This window comes from Pagrus major, chromosome 10 (assembly GCF_040436345.1).
Source record: "Pagrus major chromosome 10, Pma_NU_1.0".
Classification (NCBI taxonomy): Eukaryota; Metazoa; Chordata; class Actinopteri; order Spariformes; family Sparidae; genus Pagrus; species Pagrus major.
Genome location: NC_133224.1, coordinates 6113879 through 6133754, shown reverse-complemented (window position 1 = coordinate 6133754; position 19876 = coordinate 6113879). Strand labels below are relative to the sequence as shown.

The 19876-nt window shown below is 40.1% G+C and overlaps 2 protein-coding genes across 2 annotated transcripts; both read left to right on the top strand.

Annotated features, from left to right (window-relative positions):
• Positions 1–3867: 3867 nt before the first annotated feature.
• On the top strand, positions 3868–6715 carry LOC141003156 (uncharacterized). Its single transcript, XM_073474436.1, has 2 exons — positions 3868–3990; positions 4303–6715. Exons 1-2 carry the CDS (start codon positions 3948–3950, stop codon positions 6087–6089), a joined length of 1830 nt encoding a protein of 609 aa, XP_073330537.1. The 5' UTR covers positions 3868–3947; the 3' UTR covers positions 6090–6715.
• Positions 6716–9195: 2480 nt separating this feature from the next.
• On the top strand, positions 9196–13213 carry LOC141004083 (GTPase IMAP family member 4-like). Its single transcript, XM_073475580.1, has 3 exons — positions 9196–9227; positions 9863–10698; positions 13196–13213. Exons 1-3 carry the CDS (start codon positions 9212–9214, stop codon positions 13211–13213), a joined length of 870 nt encoding a protein of 289 aa, XP_073331681.1. The 5' UTR covers positions 9196–9211.
• The last annotated feature ends 6663 nt before the right edge of the window (positions 13214–19876 follow it).

The following is a 19876-nucleotide window of genomic DNA, read 5'->3' as shown; positions in this document are numbered from 1 at the left end:
TTCCTAACAATAATACCTACACTGTATGAAAGATTTGGAAGATTTTGACATTTGAAGGTAGACGATGCATAATAATTTGATTTATGAACATTGTCCAATACATCATTTATTTTATCATTATATTTCTTAGTATTAGTTTTAGTATTAGTATATCAGCTATCTTATATTTAGAGACAAACTATCAAACAACTACATGGACCATGTAAGTACGGTCTGCATTAAGTAAGTAAGTTGAATTCAGTAAGTCAGTAAGTTTAATTCATGAAGCCCATGAATGAAAAATCATTGTCATCAGTCATTGTTTGGAAAGTCAGGTGAAGTTCAGTAGTCCTGCAGCATTCTCCTAAACAGCTGAGGTAGTTGGGGACTTCTTTTAAAACATAAAAAACAACCAAAATAAAAGATAAAATGGCTCAATACAGCTCATCATTTGTAACCAATATTTAATTTGAAAAAACATTATTTACAGCTTAGACATGCAGGTGTTTGTGCAACCCTTTCAGATACCACATCTGAAATGTGCTAATATTTTTAGCTCAGCAGTCAAAGTGATGATTTTGGCTTTTCAAAGGCCGATCCAGGCCTCCTGCACAGCCTGGTCGGTCTGCAGTCTGCTCCTCAGCTCCTGGTTCTCAGCCGGACTCCTCACACTGACCAGATCTGTGTGGTGCTGCCTGCAGTAGCTCTGAGCCTCAAACCAACTCTTCTGCTCGGTTACCAGCACATACTGATCAGAGCTACCATCTACGTGGAGAAACAAACGGGAAAAATTACAAATGACGTCTTCAAGGTAAATTCACAACCTGTAGATGAAGGTAGGTTAAGGTCATGGTTGAAAGAAAAACATTGGTAGGAACCTGAAAATGAGTGACTGTGTCTCCTGTCAAGATGCTTTGTGGATATTGAATATTGATCAGCTTAAGACAAATGCTCTCATTTCATTGTTTGAGGATAGCTTCACATTTACGTTGTCAGATCAAGCTCACCTGCAAAACAAATGAGAGGCATTTTAACGAACATGCATCTTCCTGCCACTGCCTGTAGTCCTCCACGACTCCTGTGTAGTAATGTTCACCCATCAGAGACCATTTCCAGCTGTAGATGTCTTCATACAGACCGATCCAGAAGGGCTCCTCCCAGTCTTTAGCCATGTCAGCGATCCTGCTGTTGACCTGCACATTAGATATGGTGGCCAGGTCACCGTGCTGCTCTCTGCAGTAGCTTTGAGCTTCAGTCCAGCTCATCTTCGGGTGAGCGACGAGGATGTACTCATGGATGTAGTATGTGGAGCCTATGTGGAGAATAAGAAGGTAACAGGTTCTGTGCTGACCTCAAAGTAACTTTGGTTTAAACATCACATTTCAGGTCTTAAATGATGTGCAAGTTTAGCACTTTAAAGGGTAACTCCACCAATTTTCCACATTAATGTGTGTCTACTTGGGGAGTACTTCAGCTTTAGAGTTCTAGATTCAGCAAAAGCTGTTTGAAAATGATTGACATGATTTTAGATTCTTGAACATTTATGGCCTATTTTCACAAATATAATGCTTTCTACTGTCAAAATACTAATTAAAGGGGAATAGACAGAAAAACTTTATGGAGCACATTTGATTGATTAAGAGATACCATTGTGTCATCAGTAGTTCACTTTGTAACTTACAGATTTAACTGTTTGTACCATTTATTGTTTTTATGTTTATCATAATTTCACGTATTAATGCTAAACAGTATGCTAAAAGATGTTTCTGAAGGGCAGGAGCCATAAGAGCTTTATACTCCTTTTTTTCACATATGCAGCAAAAAATGTTTTTCTGTTCTCCAAACTAGCAAAAAAGCCGGAGAACTATTTCCTACAATTTGGCAAAACTATTTAAAAGAACTACAAAAAGAAAAAACACATACACAATAAAATACACCTTGATCATCAGGAGCAAAGAGGCAGGTGCCCAAGCACCCGTAGCTCCCCCCTCTGTACGTGCCTGCTGATCAGCTGCAATAGGGGAAGATCATGATCATGAACCAGGCGTCGTTATCATATTGTTTCTATAGTGTGAAAACGGAGGCTGAAAAAACTACAATCACACTGTGAAACAAGGAAGTGCTGAGCAAATATGAACCACAATCCTGTTAATTGTTTACTGGTCCGGTGTGGCGCAGTGCATTCTTGTTTATGTAGTGTCTCTTTTGAGCAAAAGGGAAAAGCACAGCCCTGTTCCTCTGTTTACTCTTATCATGTAGCACCAATTTAAATAACATTTATGTCTTTCCACTGCAGAGACAGCCCAGTTTAATACAAGAGTTATCTTTCCAGCAGTGAAGTGATTCTTGTGACAGCACAATAAAAAGAGCCTTAACAGATACATGTGTATAGCTCAACCTTTCCATTTGTTTCCATGTAAGGGTACCATAAACAGGATGTTCTTTTTATATGGCCACAGGACATTCCAACCATTTCCTGTAAACGGTGGAGGGAGGGGTGAGTAGGATTATTAATGTGGAGTTATCGGAGCAGCTCCTCGTGCTCAAGTAGCTCAGGTGGTAGAGCACGTGCCCCATGTACAGAGGCTCCTCACTGCAGCGGCCCAGGGCTCGAGTCCGACCTGCGGCCCTGTGCTGCGTGTCATCCCCCCTCTCATCCCCATTTCCTGTTATCTCTAAGCTGAACTATAAATAAAGCCATGAAAAGGCCAATAAATACATTTAAAAAGGTATCAGCATTTTCATGACTATGACTATGGTTGATAGTTCAGAGATGGTCAGAGATGATTGTCAGCATCAAATTCAGAATACGCATATAAATCCAAAAACACATTGAAGTTGATGAGATGAAACATTAGATATATTGTCTTTGTACTTTTTTCAATTGACGTCAATGACTGTAGACTGTTCTAAGAGTAAAGCTGAGGTGGAAAAGGGAAACAGGTTACATCCTGGGACTGTGGGCTCTATTGTTTTTTTGCACAGTGCAGGCAAACACTAGACTAAAACACTGAGTAGTCCGACACATAGCAGAGTTCATGTTCAAGGTTTAAACTTGTTGAAATGTTCTGATCTCTTTCGCTCCTTTATTTTTTATTTTTTAACCATGAAAAAGAAATATTTAAATTCTAATAGATTTTCAAAATTGTGTTTTGTTCAACATTTGTGTCCGTTCATGGCTATTTTCTTTCTAAATTGACTTCAATTGGGCCAAAGACAGTTTTTGCTGTTAATGGTGTAATGAACAGTTCACTGACGCTGTGAAAGCAGCGAATAGATGATTCATAATAAACGCAGTAACATATTAAAAGTTAAATCCAGATTTAAAAGAACACACCACTGAGTTGAGTTTCAGTAGCGATTAATTTGTATCCTAATTTATGAAACTTTTGTATATATTTTATTACATTTATTCAAATAATATTATTTATTCCATACAAAATAAGTTATGGATTTAATATTGGATGGTTTTTCGAAGGGTTAAAAATATCTAATCACTTAAAAAAAACGTTTGTTACCAAAAAATGGGATGGGGGAAGACTTCTACATCCTTTGTGGCTTACATTAAAATATATGAAGAGTCCTATCTCAGCAAAAATATACATGACATTTGTAAATGCTTGAAAGCATTGTGTTAAATATGTTAAATGAATACATGAAATCATTGCAGCTTAAAAGCTGTTGAGTACCCTAAAAAAACATATACATCTAAACTAAGGTTGAAAAGAAGTGTGGCCATTTCTTGTAAATGGTGGAGGGAGGGGTGAGCAGAGTTATCTCAAACAGGGTTCAGTGGGTTCAGAACTTACATAAAGTTTCAGTTTCATCTTGATATGAGACCAGTGTAGCTGTAACTGGGTGTGGTTTGGTGCACGTTTAAAAGCATCTGCAGTTTCTGACTGCAGACATTCAGAACTCAGCGTCTTCGTTTAAACTGCAGAATCTACTCTGTGCTCTTTGACCCAAACATGGCCAGCGAGTCTTACAACCCAAACATGACCAACAACTTGGGTAAGTCATGTCCATGTTTTAAAGTGCAATAATTTTAGGATGATTTAATGGTTGAAAAAGATTTTTTGGACTTATAATGTACAGCTCCTGTAGAGTAATACTTTTATAGACAGGGTCCTGAATGAGCTCTCTAAAAATCTGCTTTGGGGAATACAATCATGGTTTATTTGTTTAAAATGTTTCCCAATGATTTTGCCTCTCCCAATGCAGCGAACAGATGTATCTACTTTTTCCATCTTTGTATACGTCGCATGAAGTACAATGTCTGTACAACCTGATGTCTGATTCAGTGTCACACATTGTTCTACACAGGACAGATCAAAACAAATAACAAGGAGCTGAGGATAGTGATGGTGGGGAAGACTGGAGCTGGGAAGAGTGCTGCTGGAAACACCATCCTGGGACGAAAGGGCTTTGAATCAAAGTGCACTTCTAAGTCTGTGACTGTGGACTGTTCCAAGCATGAATGTGTGATAGATGGGCAACAGATTGCTGTCATTGACACTCCGGGCCTGTTTGACAACAGGTTTGACGACATTAAAACAGTCAGAGATGTGAGCCAGTGCGTTCGTTTGGCTGCTCCTGGACCCCATGTGTTTCTGGTGGTCATTCGTGTGGGCAGATTCACTGACGAGGAAAAGCAGACGGTGCAAAAGATTCAAGAAATATTTGGCCAGGATGCAGACAGATACAGCATGGTTCTCTTCTCTCATGGTGACATGCTTCGAGAAACGACCATTGAGAAATTCTTGGATGACGACACCGACCTTCAAGACCTTGTGGCCAAATGTAACAACCAGTACCACGTCTTCAACAATTGGCTGGAGGATCGCTCACAGGTCAATAAGCTGGTCCAGAAGATCAGAAATGTAGCGAAGAGGAACGGAAGAAGCCACTACACCAACGAGATGTTCCAAAAGGCCGAGAGGGAAATCGAAGAGGAGAAACAACGCATCCTGAAAGAGAAAGAAGATAAAATACGGAAAGAGAAAGAGGAGCTGAAGAAGGAGCTTCAGGGAGAACATGAAAAAGACATGAAGAAAATTCAAGAGCAACTCGAGGCTGAGAGAGAGAGGATGAGGAAAGAGAGAGAGGAGGAGAGGCAGAGGGAGAAGCAGGAGAGGGAGGAGCAGAGGCAGAGGGAGAAGGAGGAGATGGAGGAGCAGAGGCAGAGGGAGAAGCAGGAGATGGAGGAGCAGAGGCAGAGGGAGAAGCAGGAGATGGAGGAGCAGAGGCAGAGGGAGAAGCAGGAGATGGAGGGGCAGAGGCAGAGGGAGAAGGAGGAGAGGGAGGAGCAGAGGCAGAGGGAGAAGCAGGAGATGGAGGAGCAGAGGCAGAGGGAGAAGCAGGAGATGGAGGGGCAGAGGCAGAGGGAGAAGCAGGAGATGGAGGGGCAGAGGCAGAGGGATAAGCAGGAGATGGAGGAGCAGAAGCAGAGGGAGAAGCAGGAGATGGAGGAGCAGAAGCAGAGGGAGAAGCAGGAGATGGAGGAGCAGAGGCAGAGGGAGAAGCAGGAGAGAGAAGTAGAGAGACAGAGAGAGAGAGACGAGAGGGAGAGGGAGAAGCAGGAGATGGAGGAGCAGAAGCAGAGGGAGAAGCAGGAGATGGAGGAGCAGAAGCAGAGGGAGAAGCAGGAGATGGAGGAGCAGAGGCAGAGGGAGAAGCAGGAGAGAGAAGTAGAGAGACAGAGAGAGAGAGAAGAGAGGGAGAGGGAGAAAAAGGAGATGAATGAGGAGAGACGGAGGGAGATAGAGAGGATAGAGGCAGAGAGACAGAGAGAGAGAGAGGAGAGGGAGAAAAAGGAGATGAATGAGGAGAGACGGAGGGAGATAGAGAGGATAGAGGCAGAGAGACAGAGAGAGAGAGAGGAGAGGGAGAAAAAGGAGATGATTGAGGAAAAACAGAGGGAGAAGGAGAGGATAGAAGCAGAGAGAAGAGAGAGAGAGAGAGAGAGGGCAGAGTGGGAAAAGGAGAATAAAAAAGATAGGGATGAAATGGAAAGAAGGTATGAAAAGAGACTGACAGAGACTGAAGACAAGCTGAAGCAGACTCAAGAGGATTTAAGAGCTGAGCAGAACAAAGGTTGCTGTATTAGTTAATGGAGTTGTAGATGTTGCAAAGGCAGCTCTCAGCGCCCCAGGATGGATTGTTTAAGGGACAGTCAAAGTGAAGGTTGGTGAGTTGTTTTAGAAAAATCCCTTAATGCTCTGACCAAAAAAGCTTGAGAGAGACGGCAGAATATTTTGTTTCAGGTGGCTGTGGCTCAGGGGTAGAGCCAGCGTCTTGTTATCAGAAGGTTGCTGGTTCGATTACCCTGGTCTGCATGTGGAAATGTCCTTGGGCAAGATACTGAACCCCAAAACTGCTCCTGATGTGCTGGTTGGCAATGTAAGAAAAGTTGCTTTGGACAAAAGTGTCTGCTAAATATAATTTTTAATCTTGTAATGAAATGTAATAAATTGTTTAGCGCAGCAACTGTACTTTTGTTGTCTCTATGTGCACGACACGAAAATAAAAACTGAATCAATCATTCAATCATTATCATAACTCAAGATAGATTTTACATTAAAAAATGTTTATTGTAATTTACTTTTGTTAATTCAAAATCTGTTCTCATATCCTCACTCTGATCTGCTCAGTTTACTTGAATGCATATTATCACTGTTTGTGAATCTTACATTATATTTTTATTTTATTTTTCTGTTGGTGAAAGTTTGTCATTAATTTCAGGGGCTATGTCATTATATTCTTTTATAGTGTACTCTATTACTTTTAATTCCTGATGAATTAAGTTTATTGACAATACTGTGCATTTATTTGAGAGACTTTGAATACAAGACTTTTACTCGTTACGGAGAACTGTATTAATGTTGCTTTAACTTAAGTAAAACATTTCGATGCTTCCTCCACCACGAGTAGCAGTTGTTGCAGTGTGTCCCCATATTACTCGTTACTCGGGGGGACGAGTCAAAACTACAACTTTGTTTTGAAAAGACCAGGTCAGCTGTTTGTTTGTCTTGTCTGACAGCTTCCTCCCTTTTCACAGTTCATGAGAGAATTAAATAATTAAAGAAAGGCTGATGCTACCTACATTAAACTTTCTTCTTTTGAACAAAACAAAGGGTTAGTCAGTAATTACAGCTAAAGTTAGCATCAGCAGCTAAACAACTGTTGAACGTACATTGCTAATGTTAGCTAACACACTACAGGACTAGTAACCCCACATAGAGGCTGTTTCCTGTAATGTGTTCACGCCATATGAGTTATAACACTAATTTAATGTCAACTCAAGCAACTAAACCTGCATGTTTTATTGTAAAAGAGCTGGAAGAAACACCTACTGTACCTCAAACAAAGATGGCCGCAATGCTGACATCTTGTGGCGCAGTTTATTTTTTCCGAGGTGCGTTCAACTTAACTCGGACATTTAAGGTTTCAGACGAAAAACCTAAATATATAAGACTACATTTTAAAAATATATATATAATATATTACATATTATATACACTCATGATTGGCTTAATTTGTGTAGCCTCCAGTTTAGTTTATAGGAAACCGTTTCATGGCTGCAGTTGTATCTTTGAATGCTGTATGCATGGTTAAGGTTCGTTTCAAAGCTTGGATGTCCCACTACCTGTGAATGCACACTCACATTAGTCCAACCTGCTGTTAACAGCTCTGGGTCAGTGTATTTATTGAGGTTAAGGTGAGAGGGACCACTAAAACTCTAGTTCATCACTCAAATTATGTTATTTCCAGTCGCCTAGTAAATTAATATGTTCATTATAATACTGTATGAAAAATGTGGGACGTTTTTTCCTAACAATAATACCTACACTGTATGAAAGATTTGGAAGATTTTGACATTTGAAGGTAGACGATGCATAATAATTTCATTTAAGAACAATGTATTATACATTATTTATTTTATCATTATATTTCTTAGTATTAGTATTAATTTTAGTATTATTATATCAGCTATCTTATATTTAGAGACAAACTATCAAACAACTACAAGGACCATGTAAGTACTGTCTGCATGAATATGTACAAATCAATAATCGACACCAGCACCAAACCAGCATGGACCAGCATGGAAATCATGCTGGGTTTTTTTTCCAGCAGGGTCGTTCGTCAAGATTAAAGGTAGTGTACTTTTAAAGGGTAAGTTCACCCATGAATGAAAAATCATTGTCATCAGTCATCAGTCATTGTTTGGAAAGTCAGGTGAAGTTCAGTGCTCCTGCAGCACTCTCCTAAACTGCCTCCAGTGATGTCACTCAGGGGCTCAGCTGCATTGTGGGTGATGTAGGCGTCAGGTTTAGAAAAACAGTCCACTGATCTGGCATTTGCACTCCTATAACACTGTTGGACTCATTATGGACAGTTTGAAAACAAAGAGATATGAAGAGATATAACATGTTGTTATTCTACACATTCTTCTATGGTTGTATGGTCGGAGTCTTGAATCGAATCAGGGTCGTCTCACACAACTCCAGTCAAACTAGGCGGTGCTGATAAACTATAAACCCAGATTCTGCTACTACACTGCATATTTCTCACCTACAAGAACTGCTGCTGTTTCTTGTAAATGGTGGAGGGAGGGGTGAGCAGTGGATGACGTGTGCAGTTATCAAAGCAGGCTCATCATTTTTAATCATTTACTAGTAATCTCCAAGAAGTTCAATAGAAGGATTGTGTAATTTGGTAGTATGTATGTATCTTGTATCTACTTACTTTTATATTTCCATACAACACGAAATGTTGGTGGCTGAGACTGGGAATGAGAAGAGTGACATTGGAAACAAAATTCTGTCACAAAAGTGCTTTGATTTAAAGTTCAGTGCTACATCTACGACTGTAGACTGTTGTAAGGGCAAAGCTGAGGTTTGACATGAGCTGTACAGTTTGAAAGAACAGATGCCGTTTCTTGTAAAGGGTGGAGGAAGAGGTGAGCAGGGTTTATAGTGTGGAGCTGTCAGAGTCACCCCTCGTAAATTCTTATTATCAGGCATCAACATTGTCAAACCTTGGTCAGTGGGTTCAGAGATTACATAAAGCTTTAGATTCACTATGGTGTGAGACAGGTGCGTTTATTTCTGGGTGTGGTTTGGTGCACATTTAAAGGATTGGCAGATTCTGCACACATTCACAACTCTGCGTCTTCACTTAAGCTGCAGTATCTGACCCAAACATGGCCAGCAAGCCTTACAACCCAAGCATGACCGACAACTCTGGTAAGTCATATCCATGTTTTAAAATACAATTATTTTACTTTAATTTCACAGTGAGTATGGTTGAATTTTGTAATAATTTTATAGTCAGTGTCCTACATTAGAAATTCTTTGTGCATAAAATCAATGAGGTTATATTCTGTTATCAGATGTGGTCATTTACAAGACAAGAGATTAGAAATGTGACAGGCAGTGTTGCTTTAGCTTAGGCTAAAATGTCTTTGGGACTTCTATGATTTTTGACATGACAAAACAAGGCCTGTCAACCACAGAAATGCTGTTCACGGCTGTTTTCTTTCTAATTCAACTTCAGATGGGCCAAAAATAAAAACAATGGAAACTGCTCAATGTATAGAGTCAAACCTTTGACCAGACAGGTTTTCACCATGCAGTTCAATCTCAGCTGACAGTTTAAAAAAACTGCTGCCTTTTCCTTTTAATGGTGTAATAAACAGTCTCCTGAGACCACAGAGAAGTGCACAGCTCAATTAATTTGTTTACATTGTTTCAAAATGATGTTGCCTCTCCCAATGCAGCGAACAGATGTTTCTACTTTTTCCATCTTTGTATACGTCGCATGAAGTACAATGTCTTTGCAACCTGATGTCTGATTCAGTGTCACACATTGTTCTACACAGGACAGATCATAACAAATAACGAGGAGCTGAGGATAGTGATGGTGGGGAAGACTGGAGCTGGGAAGAGTGCTACTGGAAACACCATCCTGGGACGAAAGGACTTTGAATCAAAGTGCACTTCTAAGTCTGTGACTGTGGACTGTTCCAAGCATGAATGTGTGATAGATGGGCAACAGATTGCTGTCATTGACACTCCGGGCCTGTTTGACAACAGGTTTGACGACATTAAAACAGTAAGAGATGTGAGCCAGTGCGTTCGTTTGGCTGCTCCTGGACCCCATGTGTTTCTGGTGGTCATTCGTGTGGGCAGATTCACTGAAGAGGAAAAGCAGACGGTGCAACAGATTCAAGAAATATTTGGCAAGGATGCAGACAGATACAGCATGGTTCTCTTCACTCATGGTGACATGCTTGACGACACGATCGTGAAATTCTTGGATGACGACACCGACCTTAAAGACTTTGTGGCCAAATGTAACAACCAGTACCACGTCTTCAACAATAAGCTGGAGGATCGCTCACAGGTCAGTGAGCTGCTCCAGAAGATCAGAAATGTAGCGAAGAGGAACGGAGGAAGCCACTACACCAACGAGATGTTCCAAAAGGCCGAGAGGGAAATCGAAGAGGAGAAACAACGCATCCTGAAAGAGAAAGAAGAAAAAATACGGAAAGAGAAAGAGGAGCTGAAGAAGGAGCTTCAGGAAGAACATGAAAAAGACATGAAGAAAATTCAAGAGCAACTCGAGGCTGAGAGAGAGAGGGTGAGGAAAGAGAGAGAGGAGGAGAGGCAGAGGGTGCAGCAGGAGAGGGAGGAGCGAAAAGCAGAGACAATCAGAGTGAGAGACGAGATGGAGAGGCAGAGACAGAAGTTGAATGAGGAGAGACGGAGGGATATGGAGAGGATGCAAGCAGAGAGACAGAAAGAGAGAGACGAGAGGCAGAGGGAGAGAAAGGAGATGAATGAGGAGAGACGGAGGGAGATGGAGAGGATAGAGGCAGAGAGACAGAGAGAGAGAGAGGAGAGGGAGAAAAAGGAGATGAATGAGGAAAGACGGAGGGAGATGGAGAGAATAGAAGCAGAGAGACAGAGAGAGAGAGAGGAGAGGGAGAAAAAGGAGATGATTGTGGAGATAATGAGGGAGAAGGAGCGGATAGAAGCAGAGAGACAGAGAGAGAGAGACGAAGCAGAGAGGGAGAGACAGGAGATGATTGAGGAGAGACTGAAGGAGATGAAGGAAAGCGAAGAGAGAAGAGAGAGAGAGAGGGCAGAGAGGGAGAGGGAGAATAAAAAAGATAGGGATGAAATGGAAAGAAGGTATGAAAAGAGACTGATAAAGACTGAAGACAAGCTGAAGCAGACTCAAGAGGTTTTAAGAGCTCAGCAGAACAAAGAAGGTTGCTGTATTAGTTAATGGAGTTGTAGATGTTGCAAAGGCAGCTCTCAGCGCCCCAGGATGGATTGTTTAAGGGCCAGTCAAAGTGAAGGTTGGTGAGTTATTTTAGAAAAATCCCTTAATGCTCTGACCAAAAAAGCTTGAGAGAGACGGCAGAATATTTTGTTTCAGGTGGCTGTGGCTCAGGGGTAGAGCCAGCGTCTTGTTATCAGAAGGTTGCTGGTTCGATTACCCTGGTCTGCATGTGGAAATGTCCTTGGGCAAAATACTGAACCCCAAAACTGCTCCTGATGTGCTGGTTGGCACCTTGCATGGCAGTCATTCCAGCAATGTAAGAAAAGTGTCTGCTAAATGTAAAATATAATTTTTAATCTTGTAATGAAATGTAATAAATTGTTTAGCGCAGCAACTGTACTTTTGTTGTCTCTATGTGCACGACACGAAAATAAAAACTGAATCAATTATTCAATCATTATCATAACTCAAGATAGATTTTACATTAAAAAATGTTTATTGTAATTTACTTTTGTTAATTAAAAATCTGTTCTCATATCCTCACTCTGATCTGCTCCGTTTACTTGAATGCATATTATCACTGTTTGTGAATCTTACATTATATTTTTATTTTATTTTTCTGTTGGTGAAAGTTTGTCATTAATTTCAGGGGCTATGTCATTATATTATTTTATAGTGTACTCTATTACTTTTAATTCCTGATGAATAAAGTTTATTGACAATACTTTGTGCATTTATTTGAGAGACTTTGAATACAAGACTTTTACTTGTTATGTATGAAGGTAGATTTGTGTCTTTATTATTCAATCAAAAAAAAAGGTTGCTTCAATCAAAAAATATATTTTCAATCAAAAAAACCCGTTTCAATCAAAGAAAAAAAGTGTTTGAATGCAAAAATATATTTGAGACTCAAAAAAATGCATTTGAACACTATTTTTTTTTGCTTGAAAATTTTTTTTTGATAGAAGTGAAGGTTTTTTTGTTTGAAGCAACTTGTTGCTGTATGCATGGTTAAGGTTCGTTTCAAAGCTGGGATGTCCCACTACCTGTGAATGCACACTCACATTAGTCCAACCTGCTGTTAACAGCTCTGGGTCAGTTTATTTATTGAGGTTAAGGTGAGAGGGACCACTAAAACTCTAGTTCATCACTCAAATTATGTTATTTCCAGTCGCCTAGTAAATTAATATTACCACACAGCGTAGCAAATATGAATGAATAACACCAAAAAGTGAGAATAAACATCATTTTATATTTTATTATTCACAGTTCTTTTGAATCTTAAATTAACTTACAAGACATTCAGTTTTTTTGCAGTAAAGAAAGTCCTCAATCAGCTCATCCTATAGTTGCATTGATGCTACTCAGCTTACTGGACAAGAAAAGCAGACGTCAGAGTTATCATTTATTATTGTGTTTATTACATATTTCTTTTTCTGACATTAACATTATAAGGCCTTTAAGGATGCGGTTAACCAAACTGTCTGGGTCTGCCGTTGTTGGAGTAGTCTCTCTCTGAAATTTTGCGATAAGTGAGTTGTTGCAGGATGACGATGGTGAAAAGAGCCCACAATCTCTGTGGGAATCATTTCCATAATGTTAATAGGAAAAACAACTTTTAGAGGAAGTAACTTGTTACAACAGTTGCCCCAACATTACAGCCGTGTCGCAGCTGCCAGCTGGAGTGATCTACTGGACCGATTCCAAATCTTTAGCCAAGTATTAATCAATTATACACCAAAACATGTAAGTATAGATCAGAGATTTAAAAATCCCAGAATTCCCCTTTAAGCTGTTGATTGGATACTTGCATGGTGCTACATACATCATTTTAAATGTAAAAATTAAGTAATTACATTTGTAGACATGTCTTAGCGTAGGGTTTCCGAACTCTGTTGTTGTTTTTGTTGTTGTTCCTCTCCAGCAGGCAGCTTCAGCATAAAAAACACAGGAGTCCATCCATTAAGAGTTGAAAGTTGGTGAGAAACAGAACATTCACATAAACTGTGAGATACTCATCAGTGGACTCCCCGGAGTTTGCTGAGCCGATCATAAAGCACTGAAGAACAAAAGTGGGGTCAAAGACAAATAAGAACGCGAACATGGCCACAAACACAATCGGTTTCTTACAAGCAGCAGCAGCAGCAGCAGCAGCAGCAGCAGCAGACACAGTTGACACTGTACATTTTACAATGATGGCCAGAGCCAGTCCAAACACAATCACCCCCAGCATGAACAACACAATCTGGCTGAAGAATACAGGATACAGGACAACGACCCTAAGCAACAGAACCACTATTGTGACAACACCTCCATTGTGACCTCCACAATACATAAAAAGAGGTCATTTAAAATGTGTCCATTTTCTTTCAAAGAGTGAGAATGGTCAAAACAACAACATGATTAACACAAATGAGCTCACACAGGTCGACCTTTTTAATTAAATCAAGCCAGATCAATCTTTACTGGCACAAGAGGGCAACTCTTTTCACCAGTTAAACATTTTACAAAATGAGTTCAAGCGGTAAAAAAAATACATGCAGGCAATAACAGCTGCTGGAATAATAGACGGAAGAAAGCACTCCAGGTCATCATTTCATTGTTTTATGAAGGTCAACTTAGATATCAATTGAAATTGTACTGGAATTTGAATTTCACTGTGTGGTGAGTGTGACAGTCTGCTGACACACTGACAGGAAACTAGACTTATATTTTGTTAAAACTTAACCTGACCTGTATTTGACCCTTCTGTCATAAAGTCACTACACAAGACTCATTTTAGTTTTAAAACAGACTTTGACACCTGAATGCTCTCTGTGCTACAAGTCAGATTTTTTTGTTATATAACTGTCATATGTGGGTGAAGGATTTTTACATGTATAAGAAACCTAAAATTAATTAATCTAATCACAACAGGGATAGAGGTGAAAAAAGATGAAAGGGGAAAAAAGGAGAATTCAACATGCTGAGCTAAATGCTATACAGGCACCTACCAGCGCCCCTGTTTGTTTAATATGTACAAAAACCAAAGTATAAAAACAGCATTATTATGAATGACATGGCAGTTCTCATAAGACCTTGGTTGCGTTCTCTATGGTGGACTCAAACCGTCACACAGTAGCCCTGGTAATGTCTGTAGTTTGCAGGTAAACACACCGACCTCTTCGGCCTCTCTCCCGTCTCGGGGTCACTCATCCTCCGGAGCCGTTCTTCACTACAAGTGTCTCTGGGCTCATTAGGCAGAGCAGAGTTGTTAACTGTCAAGCAAATAGGGCTTGATGTAATTGTTGTGTGGTCAGAGCTGAACAGAATAAATCCAAAAGCTCCAGTTCAAAATCCTTCAGAACTTCAACTTGTCCCTTCTCTTTATCTCTTCATTGGCACTTCATTTACACATCTCCGTGTCAGTACGTTGCTTGCTCATTATTTCACCAGTCTCTTCAAGCCCACCTTGATGCTCGAAGGAAGTCCCATTTCAATCAGAAATTTGTGAAACTGACAAAGCACAAAGAATTTAATTTAGTTCTCTCGGTGGCATCAAGGAAAAGGTCATCTTTATAGTTTTTTCTCACAGAATGTTTGAATTATGAATGAAGTGTCTTGGACGTGTATCTCACCTGCACTAACACCAGCTCTCTGATGTCGTCTTCACTCAGTTGTCTGTTAGAGTTGAGTTTCACTCGCAGGTGAATCACATGTTCTGCTAAGAACAAACAACATTAACTGCACTGAAGCTTAGAAAAACACACATTAGTAGACCTAAGCAATGAGATGAGGCATCCCACAAAGATTTCTGAAGGGCTGCTATGGAGCCTGGTATTGGCTTCACTTTAGGCACAACCTTTGCAAAATAGCTTCAAAATTAATGTGGTTGCAGGCGGTTCAGGCTGCTCAGAGCTGGTGACCTCTGTACTGACACGACCAGTGTTTGAATCAATATCAGTGGTGGTTCTTTGCTTATTTGATGATTTGTGGTAAGTTTTGTAAACAAAATGGAGATGTGGACAAATGACACATTTTTCACATACAGTGTCTGTTGTCTCTCACCAGGAATGGATGTTGTTCGATCCACCACTGTGGTTGAAGGCGGTTCAGGAGAAGTAATCTCTGTACTGGGTGAGTCTCCCTCGATGGTGGATATTTTGTTTGGTGTCACTGTGGTGGTTGTAGTTGTGGACAAAAGCAGCTGGTTTGGAGTTTTATCTGTAAAATGGAGACATGGTATTCGCTGGGTGTAACATCATCGTAAATAAAAATATAAAATTTTACTCACTGGTAATTGGTCTTGTTTGGTACACATCTGGGGTTGAAGGCTGCTCAGATCTGGCAACCTCTGTACTGACACGACCAGTGTTTGATTCAATATCAGTGGTGGTTCTTTGGTTATTTGGGATCACTGTGGTGATGGTGGAATGAGCTGATTTGTGGTTAGTTACATAATAAAAATGGAGACATGGATAATTATATATGTATGCATTTTAAAGTTACATGCTTCTATCGATCTGATGTCTCTCACCAGGAATGGATGTAGTTCGATCCACCACTGTGGTTGAAGGCTGCTCAGGAGAAGTAATCTCTGTTCTGGGTGAGTCTCCCTCAATGGTGGATATTTTGTTTGGTCTCACTGTGGTGGTTGTTGTGGTGGACGAAAGCAGCTGGTTTGGAGTTTCATCTACAAAATGGACACATGGTATTCACTGGGTGTAACATTATCATCGTCAATGAAACTATAAATAATTGTACTCACTGGTAATGGGTCTTGTTTGGTACACATCTGGGGTTGAAGCCTGCTCAGATCTGGTAACCTCTGTACTGACTCGACCAGTGTTTGATTTGATATCAGCAGTTGTTCTTTGGTTATTTGGGATCACTGTGGTGATGGTGGAATGAGATGATTTGTGGTAAGTTTGATAATAAAAATGAAAACACGGATAATTATATATGTACGCATTTTAAAGTTACATGCTTCTATTGATCTGATGTCTCTCACCAGGAATGGATGTTGTTCGATCCACCACTGTGGTTAAACGCTGCTCAGGAGAAGTAATCTCTGTACTGGGTGAGTTTCCCTCAATGGTGGATATTTTGTTTGGTGTCACTGTGGTGGTTGTAGTGGTGGACAAAAGCAGCTGGTCTGGAGTTTTATCTGCAAAATGGAGACATGGTATTGACGGAGTGTAACATTACCTTTCGTAATTTTGAAATAAAAAAAAAGATAAATAATTTTACAGACTGGTAATAGGTCTTGTTTGGTCCACATCTGTGGTTGAAGCCTGCTCAGCTTTGGTGACCTCTGTGCTGACATGACCAATGGTGGATTTGATATCAGTGGTGGTTCTTTGGTTATTTGGGATCACTGTGGTGATGTTGGAGGTTTTGTCAGCAAAATGGAGACATGGTCAAATAACATAATTTGCAGATACAGTATAATAACGATCACATTTTCCTAATTTAATAATAAGATGGGAGTCAGCACCTCTCAAAGTCTTCGACATTAGACAAATAATGGACTGGTTAGGAACAAGTTGGCCCAATTTATATGTGGTTTTCCCCTGGGGTCACTACTCGGGCCATTTTCATTTCAACTAACATACTTCCTTTGGTCCACGTGCTGTGATGTTTTTCACCGTTACGTCCATTTGCATTAAGTCTTAGAGGTGTCTGCTCTCCCCCACTTTAAACTGACATGCTTCCATTTATTACACTGATGTCTCTCACCAGGAATGGATGTAGTTCGATCCACCACTGTGGTTGAAGGCTGCTCAGGAGAAGTAATTTCTGTACTGGATGAGTCTCCCTCAATGGTGGATATTTTGTTTGGTGTCACTGTGGTGGTTGTAGTGGTGGACAAAAGCAGCTGGTTTGGAGTTTCATCTACAAAATGGACACATGGTATTCACTGGGTGTAACATTATCATCATCAATGAAACTATAAATAATTGTACTCACTGGTAATGGGTCTTGTTTGGTACACATCTGGGGTTGAAGCCTGCTCAGATCTGGTAACCTCTGTACTGACTCGACCAGTGTTTGATTTGATATCAGCAGTTGTTCTTTGGTTATTTGGGATCACTGAGGTGATGGTGGAATGAGATGATTTGTGGCAAGTTTGATAATAAAAATGAAAACATGGATAATTATATATGTAAGCATTTTAAAGTTACATGCTTCTATTGATCTGATGTCTCTCACCAGGAGTGGATGTAGTTCGATCTACCACTGTGGTTGAAGGCTGCTCAGGAGAAGTAATCTCTGTACTGGGTGAGTCTCCATCAATGGTGGATAATTTGTTTGGTGTCACTGTGGTGGTTGTAGTGGTGGACAAAAGCAGCTGGTTTGGAGTTTTATCTGCAAAATGGAGACATGGTATTGATGGGGTACAACATTACCATTCGTAATTTTAAAATAAAAAAAAGATAAATAATTTTACACACTGGTAATAGGTCTTGTTTGGTCCACATCTGTGGTTGAAGCCTGCTCAGCTTTGGTGACCTCTGTACTGACATGACCAATGGTGGATTTGATATCAGTGGTGGTTCTTTGATTATTTGGGATCACTGTGGTGATAGTGGAGGTTTTGTCAGCAAAATGGAGACATGGTCAAATGACATATTTTGAAGATACAATATAATAACGATCACATTTTCCTAATTTAAAAATGAGATAGGAGTCAGCACCTCTCAAAGTCTTCGACATTAGACAAATAATGGACTGGTTAGGAACAAGTTGGCCCAATTTATATGTGGTTTTCCCCTGGGGTCACTACTCGGGCCATTTTCATTTCAACTAACATACTTCCTTTGGTCCACATGCTGTGATGTTTTTCACCGTTACGTCCATTTGCATTAAGTCTTAGAGGTGTCTGCTCTCCCCCACTTTAAACTGACATGCTTCCATTTATTATACTGATGTCTCTCACCAGGAATGGATGTAGTTCGATCTACCACTGTGGTTAAACGCTGCTCAGGAGAAGTAATCTCTGTACTGGATGAGTCTCCCTCGATGGTGGATATTTTGTTTGGTGTCACTGTGGTGGTTGTAGTGGTGGACAAAAGCAGCTGGTTTGGAGTTTCATCTACAAAATGGACACATGGTATTCACTGGGTGTAACATTATCATCGTCAATGAAACTATAAATAATTGTACTCACTGGTAATGGGTCTTGTTTGGTACACATCTGGGGTTGAAGCCTGCTCAGATCTGGTAACCTCTGTACTGACTTGACCAGTGTTTGATTTGATATCAGCAGTTGTTCTTTGGTTATTTGGGATCACTGAGGTGATGGTGGAATGAGATGATTTGTGGCAAGTTTGATAATAAAAATGAAAACATGGATAATTATATATGTAAGCATTTTAAAGTTACATGCTTCTATTGATCTGATGTCTCTCACCAGGAGTGGATGTAGTTCGATCTACCACTGTGGTTGAAGGCTGCTCAGGAGAAGTAATTTCTGTACTGGGTGAGTCTCCATCAATGGTGGATAATTTGTTTGGTGTCACTGTGGTGGTTGTTGTGGTGGACAAAAGCAGCTGGTTTGGAGTTTTATCTGCAAAATGGAGACATGGTATTGATGGGGTACAACATTACCATTCGTAATTTTAAAATAAAAAAAAGATAAATAATTTTACACACTGGTAATAGGTCTTGTTTGGTCCACATCTGTGGTTGAAGCCTGCTCAGCTTTGGTGACCTCTGTACTGACATGACCAATGGTGGATTTGATATCAGTGGTGGTTCTTTGATTATTTGGGATCACTGTGGTGATAGTGGAGGTTTTGTCAGCAAAATGGAGACATGGTCAAATGACATATTTTGAAGATACAATATAATAACGATCACATTTTCCTAATTTAAAAATGAGATAGGAGTCAGCACCTCTCAAAGTCTTCGACATTAGACAAATAATGGACTGGTTAGGAACAAGTTGGCCCAATTTATATGTGGTTTTCCCCTGGGGTCACTACTCGGGCCATTTTCATTTCAACTAACATACTTCCTTTGGTCCACATGCTGTGATGTTTTTCACCGTTACGTCCATTTGCATTAAGTCTTAGAGGTGTCTGCTCTCCCCCACTTTAAACTGACATGCTTCCATTTATTATACTGATGTCTCTCACCAGGAATGGATGTAGTTCGATCTACCACTGTGGTTAAACGCTGCTCAGGAGAAGTAATCTCTGTACTGGATGAGTCTCCCTCGATGGTGGATATTTTGTTTGGTGTCACTGTGGTGGTTGTAGTGGTGGACAAAAGCAGCTGGTTTGGAGTTTCATCTACAAAATGGACACATGGTATTCACTGGGTGTAACAGTATCATCGTCAATGAAACTATAAATAATTGTACTCACTGGTAATGGGTCTTGTTTGGTACACATCTGGGGTTGAAGCCTGCTCAGATCTGGTAACCTCTGTACTGACTTGACCAGTGTTTGATTTGATATCAGCAGTTGTTCTTTGGTTATTTGGGATCACTGAGGTGATGGTGGAATGAGATGATTTGTGGCAAGTTTGATAATAAAAATGAAAACATGGATAATTATATATGTACGCATTTTAAAGTTACATGATTCTATTGATCTGATGTCTCTCACCAGGAATGGAT

Coding starts and splice junctions, on each gene's coding strand:
- LOC141003156 (XM_073474436.1), top strand. CDS start 3,948: ATGGCCAGCGAGTCTTACAACCCAAACATGACCAACAACTTGG. Junction 3,991..4,302: donor AAACATGACCAACAACTTGG/GTAAGTCATGTC, acceptor TGTTCTACACAG/GACAGATCAAAACAAATAAC.